The 17,405-nt window shown below is 52.9% G+C and overlaps 1 protein-coding gene and 1 long non-coding RNA gene across 12 annotated transcripts in view; one reads left to right on the top strand and one right to left on the bottom strand.

The window, feature by feature from the left end:
- Positions 1-17,405, top strand: part of GALNT10 (polypeptide N-acetylgalactosaminyltransferase 10) — a 255,265-nt gene that overhangs the window by 230,125 nt on the left and 7,735 nt on the right. For all 5 annotated transcript variants that reach the window (XM_002710328.6, XM_089336137.1, XM_089336139.1 and 2 more), the window contains 3 exons: positions 2,488-2,595; positions 8,723-8,944; positions 12,879-12,995. In XM_002710328.6, coding sequence (XP_002710374.2) covers positions 2,488-2,595; positions 8,723-8,944; positions 12,879-12,995 — 447 coding nt within the window. The remainder of the gene's footprint in view (positions 1-2,487; positions 2,596-8,722; positions 8,945-12,878; positions 12,996-17,405) is intronic.
- LOC149126126 (uncharacterized) lies at positions 7,100-12,948 on the bottom strand. Of its 7 annotated transcripts, XR_016236386.1 has the most exons (5): positions 12,810-12,948; positions 10,966-11,620; positions 10,385-10,483; positions 7,951-8,020; positions 7,100-7,517 (listed from the first exon to the last, which is right to left on the bottom strand). It is a non-coding gene; the product is annotated as an uncharacterized LOC149126126 (long non-coding RNA). The 7 variants fall into 7 exon arrangements; XR_016236390.1 differs by lacking the exon at positions 10,966-11,620; XR_016236387.1 differs by lacking the exon at positions 7,951-8,020.

Below are 17,405 nucleotides of genomic sequence, written 5' to 3' on the forward strand. Positions count from 1 at the left end.
CCCTCTTGTGAAGCCCGGGACAGAGTACACGGGGGCTAGAGATGGGGACAGCAGGAGGTCACAGGGCACAAGGACCCTTAGATGTGAGTGGAAGGGTAGCCTGCTGGAGCCCCTGAGTTCATCAGGATGTGAAGTATGATCCCCAGTGTACCCTGAAGTCATACAGACAGAGCAGGGTTCCTAGGGCTAGAGGAGTCCCCATCCCCACCCCTCTTTCCACAGATGAGAGGATGGGGTAGCAAGACTAACCCCAAATCCACATGTGTCCCACATTGCTACAGCCCCCAGCTTGTCCCATGCCACTCTGGCTGGGGTGTCTGATGCTGCAAGAGCTTCCTAGGCCTCTCCCCACAGCCTGCACCTGGCAGGCCGGTCTCCTCCTCCACTCCACAGGCAGAGTCGCCTTTGTCAAATAGAAACCATATGAGGTCCGCTCCCTCACTGAAGGCCTTGTCTGAAACATCCTTAAACCTCCTTCTTCAGGCCTGTAAGACCCTTAGGAGAGCCCTCACCTGCCTCCAGGCCCTGCCTTCCCATTGCTCTTGGCTTGGCTCCCTCTGCTCCAGGCCTCTGGCCTTCTTTGTGTATGATTTTGCTAAGCGTGGCCCTGCCCCAGGCCCTTTACACAGGCCCTCTCTCCACCTGTTCTTTCTCTCTCAGATCACTGCTACTTTTACCTTCTCATGATTTAATTCCCACCTCAAATACGCCCTCCTAAGTGAGGCATTGCCTGGCCAGTGAGGGGAAAGTCGCCTCCCGCACGTCAGCACCGTGCGTCCCTCCAGGGGCTCTGCTTGCCTGTCTTGCAGCACACACCCTCATCTGAAACTGTGTTCCGTACCTGCTGCCATGGAGCAGTGACCTTGCAACGTGCGTCTCAGCCCAGCCAACACCTGTTATCTCCTGCTGCCTCTGCGGGTCAGGGACTCGGGAGTGGCCTGGTGTGCTAGGTCCTGCAGTTACAGTCAGGATACAAGCGAGGGCCGTAGTCATCTGCATGCTGGACAGCGACAGGGCATCACGTCTAAGGTGACTCCTGGCATGACTGTTGTCACAGCTGTTGACCGTGCTTCCACGCACCCCAGCTGGACCTTGCCATAGCGCTGCCCAAGTGTCCTCAAACGTGGCAGCTGTGTCCCCAGACCAAGTGATCCCGGAGGGAAGGCCGGAAGCCACAGTGTCTTTTATGATCAACATTTCTGCAATGTCCTGTTGGTTACGAGGCTAGCCCTCTTGTGACTCCTCTGGGCCACCAGCACAGGGGCACAGGTACTGACTGGAATGTAGGTTCATCAGGGGCTGTGTGAAAAGCTGGTCACTGCATGCCCCTTCCACGAGAGCAGGGGCCAGGAATGACTTTTCACCACCATGTGTCCCCAGCACAGTGTCTGGCACATAGCAGGTTTGCCATAAATACTAGCTGAGTGTGTGAATTGTAGTATCTGTATTAATATTGTTATATCTAACAATCAGGATAATGAGGGCACTTTAAAAAGTTCACAGGAGTGCATATGGTGAAGAAACTGCATGGATTTCAAAAACTGCCCCCAAATATGCTTATCCTGAGTTCCATCTTCCCACAGATTTTGTGACGCACCCTGGTAGGTGCCAATGCTGCTGAGCACTTCCCGTGCAGTTTCTCGCCCCCAGCCCTGCGGTGCTTCTCCTTTGCACCCACGGCAGCTGAGGCCTGGAGAAGTGACGAGCTTTGAGCAAAGCTCTCTCTCTGGAGGGTCAGTGTTGCTTAGACTTGCCAAAAATCCCTAAACTGCTGCCACAACAGCACACGTTCAAACCCAGGAGCTCCTTGTGATGCCAAGTATTCCTGCCTGGGAGGCAGGGACGGGAGGAGAAACACCAGGTCGCACAGTGTAATATCCTGACTGCAGAGAGGGTAGGGAGAGGCCCACGGAGCTGCTCCAGGGAGCCCAGCAAGAGGCCCAGAGATCCAGGAGGGCTGTGGGATCTAATGCCAGGGTCAGTAAACCCACCGAGCCTGTAGCCCCTCCCCCATCCCACTCATAACCCTGACAGACATCAGTGTGCTGTCACCACTGACTTCCCCTCTCAGCTCCTGGCGCTACCTGGACTTCTCAGCACAGGGCTCTGCGCATCCACAGTGGTTTAGCACTTACACTCTGCAGTCAGCAAGTGGCTCCACCGCTTACTAACTCGGAGCCCTCCAACAAGTTGCTGAGTTTCTCTGAGACTCGGTTTCTGCGATACTGCCACCTTGACAGGCTTTCTGATGGGGCTGAAGTGCCGCTCCGCACGCGAGGCCCTCAGCAGTGCTCGGCAGCAAGAAGCACTGGCTGCCGTGGGCTGTGTTTACTGCTGCTGTTGTTCCCACATCTTGGGTTCTGTGACCAAGGCTTTAGCTGACAGCCCGCCCCATGCTTTCCCCGATCCCACTAGGAGAGCTGGCTGTTAAGGGGACAATGAGTGAATCAGTGGCTGAAGCATCACCCTCTCTCTCCTCTCCTGCAGGTGTGGATGTGTGGAGGCCGTATGGAGGACATCCCCTGCTCCAGGGTGGGCCATATCTACAGGAAGTATGTGCCCTACAAGGTCCCCGCTGGAGTCAGCCTGGCCCGGGTAAGGTGGTGGCTTTCCAGGGGGAGGAGGGGATGAAAGGGGTCGGCCCTGGCCCATCCGCAGCACTGAGGCCCCCTGGGCTCCCAGGCTGGGTGGTCCCTACTGGGTGAAGCTGCCCCCATTCTCCGGGTGAGAGTCTGTTGAAAAGCATTGTTTAATCACTTAGTTGGCAGTACCAACTCAGGGGCTTTGCTTGGCTCCTCAGAGCCTGTTTCCTCCTTGGTTTCCAGGGAGCTCATTTTGTGTTGCTGCTGCCGCTGCTGCTACAGTTGTCATTGGGCTGTTTCTGCAGTAGCTGTATTGTCACCTACAGTTGTACATATTTACAAGCTACTGTGTGACGCTTCAACACAGGTGTGGGACATGTGCTGATCCAGCCAGGGTAATCACGGTTCCCCCTCCCTGTCCTCACTTTAGGACTGGGGCCTTGGAGGTCCTCTTTGCTGGGGTTACTGTGAGCTGTCCTCCCCACTGGGCTGTATGGACTGCAGGGACTTCTTCCATCTAACTCTGATGGGGTCCTCAGTTCCCCACCCCCACCCCACCCCACCCCAGCCTCTGGTGATCACTGTCCTGTGTTCTAAACGAGCTCCGGGTTTTTTCAGTGCAGGTCTTTGGGGAGAACATGCGGTACTTGTCTTTCTGGGTCTGGCTTCTTTCACTCCAGGTCGACCCATTTTGCTGCGAATGGCAGCATTTCATTCTTTCTATGGTGGAACCATATTGTACTGTGTGTCTGTGCCACATTTTCTTCGGCCATCTGGTGAGGGACACCTTGGTTGATTCTGCATCTTGGCTATCGTGAACAGTGCTGCAGTAAGCATGGTGGAGCATGGGATTTCACATCTTGTAGATCGACACCCAGTAGTGGGATTGCTGGATCATAGGACAGTTTTATTTCTAGTTTTCTGTGGAGTCCCATACCATTTCCCTTAGTGGCTGTGCTAATTTACATTCCCCAAAGCAGTGTGAAGAGTTCCTAAAGGGAGCTGATTCTTTCCAACTCAGCATTGCCAGGAGGATGAAGGAGATGCTGCAGCTTCCCAAAGCGTGACGGATGAGCCAAGCTTAGGTGGTAGACATTTTTCATTGTCGTGTGTTTAAATTCATGTGGATTAGGAATTAACAGGTATTAGCGTGGCAAACTTGGGGCTTCACAGACATGATTACTTAGGACCAAGCTCAAGGAAACAAAGTCAGAGCAGGAGTGGTTCAAAGACACGTGTTGGGTAAATGGTAACACAGGCAGTGGGCTGTGCTGGCCAGTGCCTGTGACAAGGTGTTCCAGAGTCCCTGGGGTAGAAAGGGTTAATATATGTCTTTCTCCTCTCCCCACCACCTTACCACTTTCATTGACAAAAACTGTATCAAATTAGTTCACTGCCTGAAAATGCTTTGTATCAATTATTGCTTGCATTGCATTAGCCACTGGCTACAAATGGAAATCTGTTAGCTAGGAAGACTTTTTTTCTTCTTCTTTTGAAATTAATGTCTTGGAGGGAAAAAAATAATTAAAGTGACCACAAAAGTAAAACTGAAGCAGAGGGAGAGTCCCCAAAGGGTAGAGAGAGCGTCAGAGAGGATTGGGGGAACATGCCCCACCACCCACTCCTGCGGCAAGTCAGTCTGGTCTGGCATCAAGTCCAAGGTGCCTCTCACCCCATCACCGCCTCTTCCTGCCTCAACTGACAGTCTCGACGCACAGAACTGTCGCTCCTGGGTCGAGGAGTGCCGGCGTCCTGTGTCTTAAAAGGAAAACCGTAAGAGGCCGTAAGAGGCTCTGCGTCTCCCTGGGCTCCATCCGTGGGTGGGAGCTGAGCTCTGGACACGCCGCGACGACGCTGGCTGCTTTGAGGGCCAGCCTTGAAGGAAAGGAGAGCCGGCAGCGCCCTCTAGTGTTAGCCGTTGCTAACGCAGCCTCACCAGCCGCTAGCACTTCGGATAGACCTGTAGGGCGATATGTTGAGTTGTTGATTGAGCCTGTGAAGCCGCCGGTGCGGACTGTCTTGTGAGATACCCCTGGAGGCCTCCGAGGAACGTTCCGGACAGGACAGCAGCGCGCAGTGTGTAAGGAAGCCCAAGACTGAGGCCTTTGCAGCTGCAAGGGACACCTGAGCAGAACCAAGCCCAGGACCTCCCTTTCCTGTGCAGAGCTGTCTGCACACCAGAGACTGTTTATCAAAGCATACATTAATTCAGTGGATAATAGCGAACTGCAGTGATGCAGACCAAAGCAGAGCGCCTCCCGTGCTTGTCTTAATTGGTTCTTATCTGTTGTTTTCCCCCCAGATTAGTGATGAAGACAGCATAACACGGAGACCCTCAGCCACAGGAGCCAGAAGGCAAACCTGTTTAGATGTGACAGGTGCCTGGCATGGAGCAGTCGCTCCGTCAGTGGTGGCTGCCATTGGGAGGATCAGTGTCAGCATCACTGTGAACACTGCAGACTGCCAAGTGTGTTTCAGGGTCCTGTCTGAGTTCCATGCCTGGGCATTCAGCATAGCCCTTTGCTGGCTGTGCTGAGTCGGTGTCCTGCGTGTGGCTGTGAGCTGGTTCACGATCCCTTGCCTCCTGCCCGGGCTCTCCTCTGTGAGCCCTGTGACCTGCGAGGTCTCACCATACATAGTTTGGCAGAACCACAAAGATGCCCGAAATGAGTACCTGTGGCCTTTCTTTGCTGCATCCTCTTTAAAATGTTTGCTCAGTCTTTTTAACTACTGAATCCTAAGCCTTCTAGGTTGGTATCTCCTGTAACGTTGCTTGATAGATTTGCGGAGAGGTAGTCTCAGAGCTCTGAGAAAGCCAGATTAAGAGGGAAGCTGAGGGGCCCATGCTGTGGCTTAACAGGGAAAGTCACCACCTGTGGCACTGTCATCCCATATGGATATCCCAGCTGCCCCACTTCCTATCCAGCTCCCACCTAAAGTACCTGGGAAAGCAGCACAGGATGGCCCAAGTGCTTGGGCCCCTGCACCCACGTAGGAGACTGGAAGAAGCTCCTGGCTCCTGGCTTCCAACTGGCCCAGCTCTGGCTGTTGTGGCCATTTAGGGTGTGAACCAGCAGATGAGAGACCTTTCTCTCTCTCTCTCTCTCTCTCTCTCCCTCCCTCTCTCCCACTCTGTTACTTTGCCTCTCAAATAAATAAATCTTTATTTAAAAAGAAAGAGGGAAGCTGAAACTGTGCAGACTGCAGGGCAGACTGATGGACACCTGTGGTTCACCCGCTTACCCACCTCAGGAACAGGTGGCCAGCCTTGCTTTCTCTGTGTGTTGAACTTGCTCAGATCTTTCTGGTCTCTACCTCTGGGAAAGGACCCTTAGGGAAGGCAGTGACAGGCACCCTCTCAGACTTGGTGAAACCAAAGCGGAGGCTTTTCCCAGGATCCAGCTAGTCTCTGTAACACAGGCACAATGAATGCAGACAGGACTGGGACTCGGAGCCAGAGAGGTGTTAGAGTAGGGGATGAAGCATGTGATGCCTGTGAAAATCCTAAGGGGAGGTAGAAGGGAAGCAAATGTGAAGTCCTTTCCTTGGCTGCAAACAGTCAACTGCACAAAAGGTTGGGATCTCGGAGAAACGGTTATTAAGCTATGTCTAGAAATTCTCAGAATGCAGTATCAGGGCAGGTGTTTGGCACAGCGGTTCAGACACTGCTTGGGCTGCCCATATCCTGTCTCATGATGCCTGGGTTTAAATGCTGGCTCTGCTCCCAGTTCCAGCTTCCTGCTGATGTGCACCCTGGGAGGCAGGAGACAGATGATGGCTGAAGTAGTTGGGTCCCTGCCACCCCCAAGGAAGACCCAGACTGATTTCTCCTGGCTCCTGGCTTCCACCTGACCCAGCTCTGGACTGTTGGGGGGAATTTGGGGAGTGAACAAACAGATAGGAGGTCTCTCTTTGTCTCTCTGCCTTTCCAATAGATAATTTTTAAAAATTTAAAAAAGAATGCAATATTAATTCAAATAGTAATTAAAACACGAATTAAGATTAAGACATTATGTTATTTAGCCCTTTAAGAGCAGTGAGTTACAGCAGCTTTCCCATGATGCTAAAGAGTGGACAGGGAGCCAGAGGATGTGGGGGACCAGCCTGCCACGGGAGAGCAAAGTCTGTGCTTCTCAGTGTTCAGGTCTCTGGGCCTCCAGCTTCCCGTGGGCACAGAGCCTTCGCTGTGCAGGGCCTGGTGGGGAGAACCCTGGTTCCGAGGTCCTGTCTGCCCCGCTGTGGCCTCTGTAGCACTTGGGGAGAACCAGGCAGCAGCAAGGAAATGCAGGAGCTTCTTGCTCCTGCCCTCAGAGCCAGCAGATTGGAGGGCTGGAGGAGTTTGTCTCCAGCTGGGCGGGAGTGGGGGTGGGGTCTGCCTCCTGTCGGCTTCCTCCCAGTCATTCAGGTGATAAACTGTCTCCGCCTGACAGGAGCTTAGGCTGGCTTCCACATTCTAAATAGTTGGGGGAAACATCAAAAGCAGAGGAATATTCCGTGACACATGAAAATCAGATCTCAGTGTCCATAAAGTTTTATTGGAACAGAGCCACGCCCATTCATTTATATAGCGGCTGTGGCTGCTTTATAGCTTCGTGGAGGGTTGAGGCCATATGGCCTGCAGAGCCTGAAATATTTACTCTGGGGCTTTTTACAGAAAGCATGGAAGCATTTGCCAGCCAGTTCCCTTCTGCTCCCAGAGTGGTCGTTCGCACGTGGGCGTGAATGACAGCCTGCAGGCTGGCTCCCTTTCCCCTTCACAGGGACATTTGCATTGCAGTAGGGACACAGTGGTAACCTGGGGGTCAGACGAGGATCAGATGGGTGTGTTGGGAGAGTTGGTGTGGGGAGGCAGCAGCCAGGGGCTGAAGGACGTTGGAGCAGGGTTTCTTCTGAGCTCTGAGCTGTGCCGTCAGGTGTCCCTGGAGGCCATCGTCACTGCAGATGGAATGAGTGCTTTCTATCAGAATGATGCACACATTTCAGTCTTCATCAGACTGGCTGGCTTTTTACCTTGCAGTCCAATCAGAACCAAAGAAATTCATCCCAATAGTTCCAGAGAAAATTCCAAGGCTCATAATGCCTACTGGTTCTGATTGGGTTGGCTTAGGTCACATGCTCACAGCCAGCCAACCCCTGTGTCCAGGGATGTCTGTACTGACATTAGGCTGTCGAGGTCCTGTACCCTCCCCCAGCCACATGAAGGGGCAGCTCCTGAAAGGAGAATTGGTGGTAGAGGTGGGAAACGGGCAGTCAGAGCACCAGTAGTGTGCCACTCAGCTGTGAGTTGTAAATTCTGCAAACCATGCATAAATAATAAATGGAAATACAGACGGCCTTGGGGCAGGCATCTGTACAGTGGATAACACACCACTTGGGGTGCCCGTCTGGGCTTGAGTCCAGGTTCTGGTTCCAATTCCAGCTTCCTGCTGCTGCACACCCTGGGAGGAAACAGATGATAGTTCAAGTAACTGGGTCCCTGCCATGCACCTGGGAGATACAGACTGAGTTTCATTCTTGGTTTTGGCCTGACCTAACCCTGGCTGTTGTGGGCGCCTGGAGAGTGGACCAGCAGATGATAGCTTACTTGCTTGCTCAATGTGCCTCTCCTTCTCTGTGCGTGTGAGAGAGAGTACATGTCTGCCTTTTTTTATTTTTATTTTTTAAGATGTAGCTATTTATTTGAAAAGCAGAACTACAGAGAGAGAGAGGTCGTCCATCCACTGGTTCACTCTCCAAATGGTCCCAACAGCCAAGGCTGGGCTAGGCTGAAGCCAGGAGCTAGATCTTCTTCCATGTCTCCCACATGGGTGCAGGGTCCCAGGTGCTTGGACCATGCTCCGCTGCTTTGCCAGGTGCATTAGAGGGAGCTGGATTGGAAGTGGAGCAGCAAGGACTCAAACTGGTGCCCATATGGGATGCCAGCGCTACAGGCAGCGGCTTTACCAGCTAGGCCACAGCACTGGCTCCCTGTCTGCCTTTCAAAAAAATAGAGAATTAAAGAAAGCCAAAAAGCATGGCACATTTTTGATACAATGTAAAATAAGAAAGGTTGACCTCAACCTGCCATCACCCTCTGCACCCCACCTGCTGACCTCTGCCCCTCAGTGAACCTGGCCCCTCTGTCTGCCTCTCACCCCCAGAACCTTAAGCGAGTGGCGGAAGTGTGGATGGACGAATACGCCGAGTACATCTACCAGCGCCGGCCTGAGTACCGCCACCTCTCCGCGGGCGACGTGGCCGCGCAGAAAAAGCTCCGCAGCTCCCTCAACTGCAAGAGTTTCAAGTGGTTTATGACCAAGATCGCCTGGGACCTGCCCAAATTCTACCCGCCTGTGGAGCCCCCTGCCGCAGCCTGGGGGGAGGTGAGTGCGGAGGGCTGGGTGGGCTGAGCGTTTACAGGGCTCAGTACGAAATGCAAGTGCACTTTCTCTGGAAGACAGGGAAAAAAAGTGCCGTGAAAGGTATAAAATATAAAACTGTGCCCCTATCCTTTCTGGTCTCTCTCCAGACTTGTTCTGTTGTTAGTGTTATAAGAAAAGGAAAATGTGAGATGATGAGTGTGACTCTTATCTTTCATCATCATATTATACCTTGGTAGCTTTAAATGCAAAGTAAGAGCATGTCACTCATGTTGGGAATGTGGGAAATGCCCAAATCTTTGTTTAGACCTCAGACACGCGTATGCATTTCTTACCAGAGCTGAGACACTATGGAAAACTAAGTCAGCTCTCTTCATTTCTCTCATTTTTTTAAAGATTTATTTATTTGGCCGGCGCCGCGGCTCACTAGGCTAATCCTCCGCCTAGCGGCGCCGGCACACCGGGTTCTAGTCCCGGTTGGGGAGCCGGATTCTGTCCCGGTTGCCCCTCTTCCAGGCCAGCTCTCTGCTGTGGCCAGGGAGTGCAGTGGAGGATGGCCCAGGTGCTTGGGCCCCGCACACCATGGGAGACCAGGAAAAGCACCTGGCTCCTGGCTCCTGCCATCGGATCAGCGCGGTGTGCTGGCCGCAGCGTGCCGGCCGCGGCGGCCATTGGAGGGTGAACCAACGGCAAAAGGAAGACCTTTCTCTCTGTCTCTCTCTCTCACTGTCCACTCTGCCTGTAAAAAAAAAAAAAAAAAAAAAAAAAAAAAAAAAAAAAGATTTATTTATTTGAAAGGCAGAGAGAGATAGAACAAGAGGGAGAGAAAGAAGGATCTTCCATCCACTGGCTTGCTCCCCAAATGGCCCCAACAGCCAGGGATATGCCAGGTTGAAGCCAGGAGCCAAGAACTCTGAGTCTCCTGTGTGGGTGGCAGGGGCCCAGGTACTTAGGCCATCATGTGCTGCCTCCCAGGCACAGTAGCAGGAATCTAGATTGGAAGCCAGAACTCAACAAGCATTCCAGTACTGGATGCAGGCATCCCAAACCACGGCTTAACCCACGGTGCCACAACACCTGCCCCTTGCTTCATTTCTTGATAATGCATGTGTCCTACCAGTCCTCCCCACCTCCCTTCCTAATGAGTATGGAAGGGCTGAAAGGAGAAGGAACTAGGACTGGCCCTCTCCTTCCCTTTCCTGCATAAGTGGCTGGCCACACAGGGCAACACAGCAGGGAAGAAAGGACCTGAGAGGGCTCCTGGCGAAGTCCTATTTCTTCAATGCCATTGCCATGGTTTTTTGTTTTGTTTTTAAAGGTTTCCTTTATTATTTATTTGAGAGGCACAGTTACAGACAGAGAGAGGGAGAGGAAGAGACAGAGAGAGAGAGGTCTTCATCCTCTGGTTCACTCCCCAGTTGGCTGCAATAACTGGAGCTGCACCTGTCCGAAGCCAGGAGCTTCTTCCGGGTCTCCCACGGGGGTGCAGGGGCCCAAGAACTTGGGCCATCTTCTGCTGTTTTCCCAGGCCATAGCTGAGAGCTGGATGGGAAGAGAAGCAGCTGAGACATGAACTGGCACCTGTATGGGATACCACACCACAGGCAGAGGCTTAGCCTACTACGCCACAGCGCAGGCCCCAGGAAGTTCTGTTTGAAGGGAAAGCCTGGCCTCTCAGATCTGCCATGACCGCCCTCTAGTCACAGACGTAATACACTTGCCCTGTACTCACCTGAGTCTCACTGGGCCCCTCGTGCATTTTGGGTCCACTGCAGTGGGGTGCCCACAGGGCATTGTAGATGCGGTGTGCAGACGGCAGGGAGGGGAATGGTGAACACTCTCACAGCACATACCTCCTCTGCTTGCCCCTGTGCCCCATTGCCCCTGTTTATTTCACTCACAAGATACAGTGTGAGGATAAAATAATTAAAAATGTTAAGACAAGGGTGAGTGTTTGAGCTACAGGTTAGACACTGGTTAGGATGCCCGTGTCCCACATCCAAGTACCTAGGTTTCATACCTACCTCCAGTTTCCTGCTAATGCAGACCCTTTGAAGCAGCAGGGAATTGGGTCCCTGCCACCCATGTGAGAGACCTGGATTGAGTTTCCAGCTCCCAGCTTTGGCCCAGCCCAGTCACAGCCATTGCAGGAATTTGGGGAGTGAATCCATGGATGGGAGTATACTTTCTCTGTCGGAGGCTCACAAATAAGCTTTAAAAAAACACCTTTTTAAAAAACAATTTTTTAAGATAACAACAGCAGAGCTTTAAACCCCGCACAGGCCCCCTGGAGCATCACGCAGAAAGCCTCTGATGGAGGAGGCAGGGAAGCACACCATTGTCCATCCTGGGTCTCCAGGCTCAGGGACCCCTTCGGGGCTTAGAGAGGGAGAGCATGTGTGCTGGGCTCTTTCAGAAGCCACAAGGGGGACTTCATTGGCTCTCAAAGGAGACTAGATCCTGGGGCCCAAATGATGGCAATCTCCTTTTCTCCTGCCTCACTCGACTTCCTTCTGTGTCGGCCTCACCAAAAGTAGCACAATGGCTTCTAGAAGCTTCAGGCTGGCCAGCCTCCCAGCTTGGCCAACCCAGCAGGAAGCAGATCTCTTTCCCAGCCAAGCCAGCAAAGGTGCAGCAATCAAGTCTTAGTCTTGGATCCTGCACCGACAGCTGTGGCCACTGTGAGAAGGGGAAAGCAAAGGCAAAGTGGATACTCGGGCCACAGGGTGGGCCAGGCGCAGTAGTGCCCCAGGGATGAGTGTGCTCTTCTGGGGCAGCAGAAAAGCCACTGGGAGGCGGAAACACTGCTTGTGCCTTGCTCAGAGCCACACAGCGGCTTAGCAAGCCCATCCCCCGGGGTCTGGCCGGCCCCACCACAGCCCCCTCCCCTGTGTCTGGAACACGTGGCCTGTCCCGAAGCTCTGGTTCTGGGTTCTTCGCCACTACTTTGGTTTCGCCCCAGCTTCAGTCCAAGTCCTCCAAGAAGCGGATACCACCGTGGCATTAGATGTGCGACAGATGCACTTAGGGAAATCCCTGAGAGGGAGAAACTGAGGAGGAGGAGCTGGAGGAAGTTGGGCAAGAGGGAAGGAGGGAGGAGGGCTGGGGAGGGAGGGTCCTAGACTGCAGTGTGGCTCCAGGAAGTTTAGGCTGGGTTAATGGAGGGGCTGCTAGCGAAATCACCTGTTGGGAGGCCCCACCTCCCTCCTCACTGGCTGGGGCAGCCCAGGCTGCAGTACGAAGCCACAGGGGGCTTCAGACTCCCTGTAACTGGAAACAGAAATCAGAGTGGCCATTTCCATATGCGCCACGTCCTCCTGCTGCTCAGACCCAACAGGAGCAGTACGTGTGAGGCAGGACCGGTACAACGTGGCACAGAGCACCTTGCACAGTGGCCTGCCCCTAGTACGAGTGTGGTCAGTATCTGTTGGCTAAGCCAGCAAGTAGCCTAGGGCTGCTGACTCCCCTCCCAGGTCTCCCTGCACCACAGCCACTGTCTCCGTGGGTGAAGAAGGAGACCCCTGCTATGCTGTGGGACTCCCACCGCCTCTGGCTGCTCGCTGGCCCTTTAAGGCACAGAGTCCCAGACCACCTGCACCAGAGTCACAGGCAATGGGGGTAAAATTCAATTGCTGGGCATAGTGGATGAAATTCTCAGGGACTGGGGCCAGGAAACTCCTTGTAACAACTTCCCCCTCCAGTCCTCCCTCCACTCCCAGCCTGCCTGCTCTAAGCACAGCAGTGTCTTGGGATTTCCTGCTTTGTACTGAGCATCCTTTGCTGAAAGGCTGAAGGTACTTCCTGCATCCCAGGGCAAGCTTTACTAAGCCAAGCCAGAGCTCAGGTTTGTGCCCTGGCCCAAACTCACCTCCAGCCAGCGCCCTTTGGGTACCTTGAGGCACCTCACGGGTCCACTCCTTCCTTCTTTCCCTCTCAGATTCGCAATGTGGGCACCGGGCTATGTGCAGACACCAAGCACTGGGCCCTGGGCTCGCCTCTGAGGCTGGAGAGCTGCGTCCGGGACCGCGGAGAGGCCGCGTGGAACAGCATGCAGGTGAGGACCGCTGCCCGGGGCCTGAGCCTGGCTTCCCCATGCTGTCTGCAGCCTGGGCTATGCAGTGATCAGAGCTGGGAGGGGCGGCCTGGGTCAGCGGTGAGTAACGATTGGCAGGCTCGGGGATGGGTTGGTTATAGGAGACTCCTGTACGCCGTGGAGGCATACATACTCACAGTCACTACAGTGAATCCAGCTGGGCTGCTGGGGTCACAAATGACAGGCACCTGGCCTACATAATGGTCAACGAAAAGAGGGAATTAGTGGCCTAGGTCACTGAAAGGTCTTGGTGTTATCACCTGGGCCTCTGCAGAGCCTGCTTCTCTCTCTGTTGTTGTTTTTTTTTTTTTTTTTTTTAAAGATCTATTAATTTATTTGAAAGAGTTATACACAGAGAGAAGGAGAGGCAGAGAGAAAGGTCTTCCATCTGCTGATTCACTCCCCAGTTGGCCACACGGCTAGAGCTGGGCCGATCTGAAGCCAGGAGCCAGAAGCTTCCTCTGGGTCTCCCACATGGGTGCAGGGGCCCAAGGACTTGGGCCATCTTCTACTGCTTTCCCAGGCCATAGCAGAGAGCTGGATCAAAAGTGGAGCAGCCCGACATGAACCGGCACCCATATGGGATGCCGGCACTGCAGGCAGTAGCTTTACCCGCTACGCCGGAGCGCCGGCCCCTGACTGCCTTCTTAACCTGGCTCTCCTCACATGGCCGCCAGCAGCCCGCAGTGGGTAGGCACGTCCCCTTCTGAATGTTCTGAAAAAGACATGGGGCTCTCACGATTCAGGGAGGTGAGGACGTCCTCGTGTGGGTGGGGTCTGGGGCTTGTGCCCACTCGTGGTCACCCAGAGGATAGGCAAGAAGGTGGGAGAGTGCCATCCCTCATCCCTGAGGGATGTTTCCTGAAGAACGCAGAGTGGAAGTCGCAGCCTGGCGGGAAGATCTGCCTCTCCCAGGCAGTTGCCTGCAGCTTTCTGGCGTCCTCTCCTCCACGCGGTTAACCACACTCTTGAATAGCTCAGCATCTCTGACTCTGGGTCTGAGGATACATTTTTCATCTTACTGTGGATTTTCTGGCACTTTAGAAGTCTGATATGTCTGATAGCACGGGTTCCCCACATATGCAGGACTCAGAAGAAAGGAACATACAGTACACACACCAAGAACAGCTGCTGCCACCACCTGGCCAGCTCTGCACCCACCTCCCCCAGAATGCCTGCCTCTCTGCTGCAGCCTTCCTGATAACAATTCTAGGAGTGGCTCTCCCGGACACGTTCATCAGAATTCCACTCCCCACTGCCACCCTACCCTGCAGCTGCAAGAGACCCCTGAACAGAAGTTGCCCAGGGAGCCTCACTGTGTGGCAGAGAGTGCACGTTCGTGCCTGTGGACTCGCTCAAACAAGCAAAGCAGGGTGCCTGTGTGGGTGGCTATGCCAGCCTCCACCTGCTGAGAAGGGAAGCATGACAGCCCATTACCCCAGTGAGATCTGCATGGCCTGCGAATGATGTCAGAAATACCCACTCGGCCGTTGACAGGAAAAAAGTTGCCCAGCCCTGCAGAGGCAGAAATGAGAGGCTCAAAGGCAGCTCCTGAGCTGGAGAAGGCCTGGGAAATAAACAGGAAGCAGCGGCTGCCATCCCCACACGGTCCCCACATTGGCCAAGGAGGAGTAACAGGGACTGAACATAGCCTCCTGCCCAAAACAATGAAAACATGGGCATAAGATGCAAAACAACGGGACTCTTCAATTTTAAAAATTTATTTATTCAAAAGGCAGAACTACAGAGAGGGAGGGAGGGAGGGAGAGAGAGAGAGAGAGAGAGAGAGAGATCCTCCATCTACTGGTTCACTCCCCCAGATGGCCACAGCAGCCAGGACTGGTCCTGGCTGAAGCCAGGAACTTCTGGGTCTTCCATGTGGGTGCAGGGACCCAAGCACTTGCGCTGTCTTCCACTGCCTTCCCAGGTGTGTTAACAGGGAGCTAGATCAGAAGTGGAGCAGCCAGGACTTGAACCTGCACTCTGATAGGGATGTCAACATTGCCAGTGGAGGTTTAACCCACTGTTCTACAATGCAACATCAGCCCTTGAAGATGAGTAATCCTTAACAGATGGGACCCCAGTGAGGTGAGCCCTGTGAGGGTCTCATCCTCTGTCCTTCAGGAACTTGTAGTCCTGGGTCAGGGGGAGAGAACCCAGGTGGAGCCAGGCAGACTCCCTGAATTGCAAAGACAGAGCCAAGAGTACAGGAGACCAAGGTGGCTAGAATTCAAAAACAGAATATGGGAGAGGAGAGACCTAGGCAGAGAGAGCTTCTGAGATTTATATAGGGCTCGCCTTAAATATTCAGCTAAGTGCATGCATGTGAGGACACTTCATGGAGCTAAAGAAAGAGCCACCCAAGAGGCTTAGAGGGAAGAGTGCCTGGAGCCCACACAGGGCCAGGAATAGTGCCCGTTCTCACTAGCCAAAGTGGAAAGCACCATCCTTCTGTTAAAGAAAAGAACATTGTCATTAAAATTTCTCCACAAAGACAAGCCCAGGTCCAGATGTCCTCAATGGTGAATTATACCAAACATTTATGGAAGAGATGTTACCAGTTCTACAAAAACCCTTCCAGGAAAAGGAGGCGTACTTGCCAGCCCATTTTGAAGCTGGCATTACTTTAATACCAAAGCCAAACTAAGACATTATAAGACCAACCACAGACCAACATCTCAGGAACATAAATGCAAAAATTGTATGCAGTGGCCAGTGCTGTGGCGTAGTGGGTAAAGCTGCCGCCGGCAGTGCTGGCGTCCCATATGGGTGCCAGTTCAGTCCTGGCTGCTCCACTTCCGATCCAACTCTCTGCTATGGCTTGGGAAATCAGTAGAAGATGGCCCAAGTCCTTGGGTCCCCTGCACCCATGTGGGAGACCCGGAAGAAGCTCCTGGCTCCTGACTTGAGATCGGCGCAGTTCCGGCCGTTGCGACCAATTGGGGAGTGAACCAGCAGATGGAAGACCTCTCTCTCTGTCTCTACCTCTCTCTCTCTCTCTCTCTCTCTCTCTCTCCCCCTCTCCCCTTCTCTCTCTGTGTAACTGACTTCCAAGTAAAATAAATAAATCTTTAAAAAAAGAGAGAGAAAGAGTTATACAGAGAGAGGAGGAGAGGCAAAGAGTGAGTCTTGCATCCACTGGTGCACTCCCCAATTGGCGACATGGTTGGAGCTGTGCCAATCCAAAGCCAGGCGCTTCCTCCAGGTCTTCCTATGCAGGTACAGGGGCCCAAGGACTTGAGCCATCTTCTACTGCTTTCCCAGGCCATAGCAGAGAGCTGGATTGGAAGTGGAGCAGTCTGGATTTGAACTGGCGCCCAGATGGGATGCCAGCACTGCAGGCAGCTTTACTCACTACGCCACAGCACTGGCCCCAACAGGCTTTTTTCTAAAAATTGAAAACCTGATCTTAAAATTTATATAGAAATGAGTGCACAGGACTTAAAACATTCAAAACAGCTTTCAAAAAGAAGTACGGCGTTAAAGAACTAACACTGCCTCATTTCAAGGCATAAAGCAAGTTATCAAGACAACATGGTGGGACCAGCGCTGTGGCATAGCAGGTAAAGCCGCTGCCTGCAGTACTAGCATCCCATATGGGTGTTGGTTCAAGTCCTGGCTGCTCCACTTCCGATCCAGCTCTCTGCTCTAGCCGGGGAAAGCAGTAAAAGATGGCCCAGATCCTTGGGCCCCTGCATCCGTGTGGGAGACCCAGAGGAAGCTCCTGGTTCATGGCTTCGGATCAGCACAGCTCCAGCCATTGCAGCCAATTGGGGAGTGAACTAGCGGATAGAAGACCTCTCTCTCTCTCTCTCTCTGCCTCTCCTCTCTGTGTATAACTCTGAGTTTCAAATAAATAAATAAATCTTAAAAAAAAAAAAAAAGACAACATGGTACTGCCATAAAGATCAATGGGACAAAATAGAAGCTAGAAATAAACCCATGCATATAACATATTAAGATAACTGTTTTTTTTTTTTTTTAAGATTTATTTGTTTATTTGAAAGTCAAAGAGAGAGAGGTCTTCATCTGCTGGTTCTCTTCCCAAATGGCCACGATGTCTGGAGCTGGGCCAATCCAAAGCCAGGAGCCAGGAGCTTCTTCCAGGTCTCCCATGCAAGTACAGGTGCCCACCGACTTGGGCCTTCTTCTACTGCTTTCCCAGACTATAGCAGAAAGCTGGATCGGAAGTGGAGTAGTCGGGACTGGAACCGGCACCCATATGGGATTCTGGCACTGAAGGCGGCAGCTTTACCTGCTATGCCACAGCACCGGCTCCAAGACAACTGATTTTTGACAGAGGTATAAAAGCAGTTCAGTGAAGAAATGGTCTTTTCAACAAATGATGCTGGAACAATGTAATATCCATAT

This window comes from Oryctolagus cuniculus, chromosome 6 (assembly GCF_051225735.1).
Source record: "Oryctolagus cuniculus isolate XC-2025 breed Fujian yellow rabbit chromosome 6, ASM5122573v1, whole genome shotgun sequence".
NCBI classification, from domain to species: Eukaryota; Metazoa; Chordata; class Mammalia; order Lagomorpha; family Leporidae; genus Oryctolagus; species Oryctolagus cuniculus.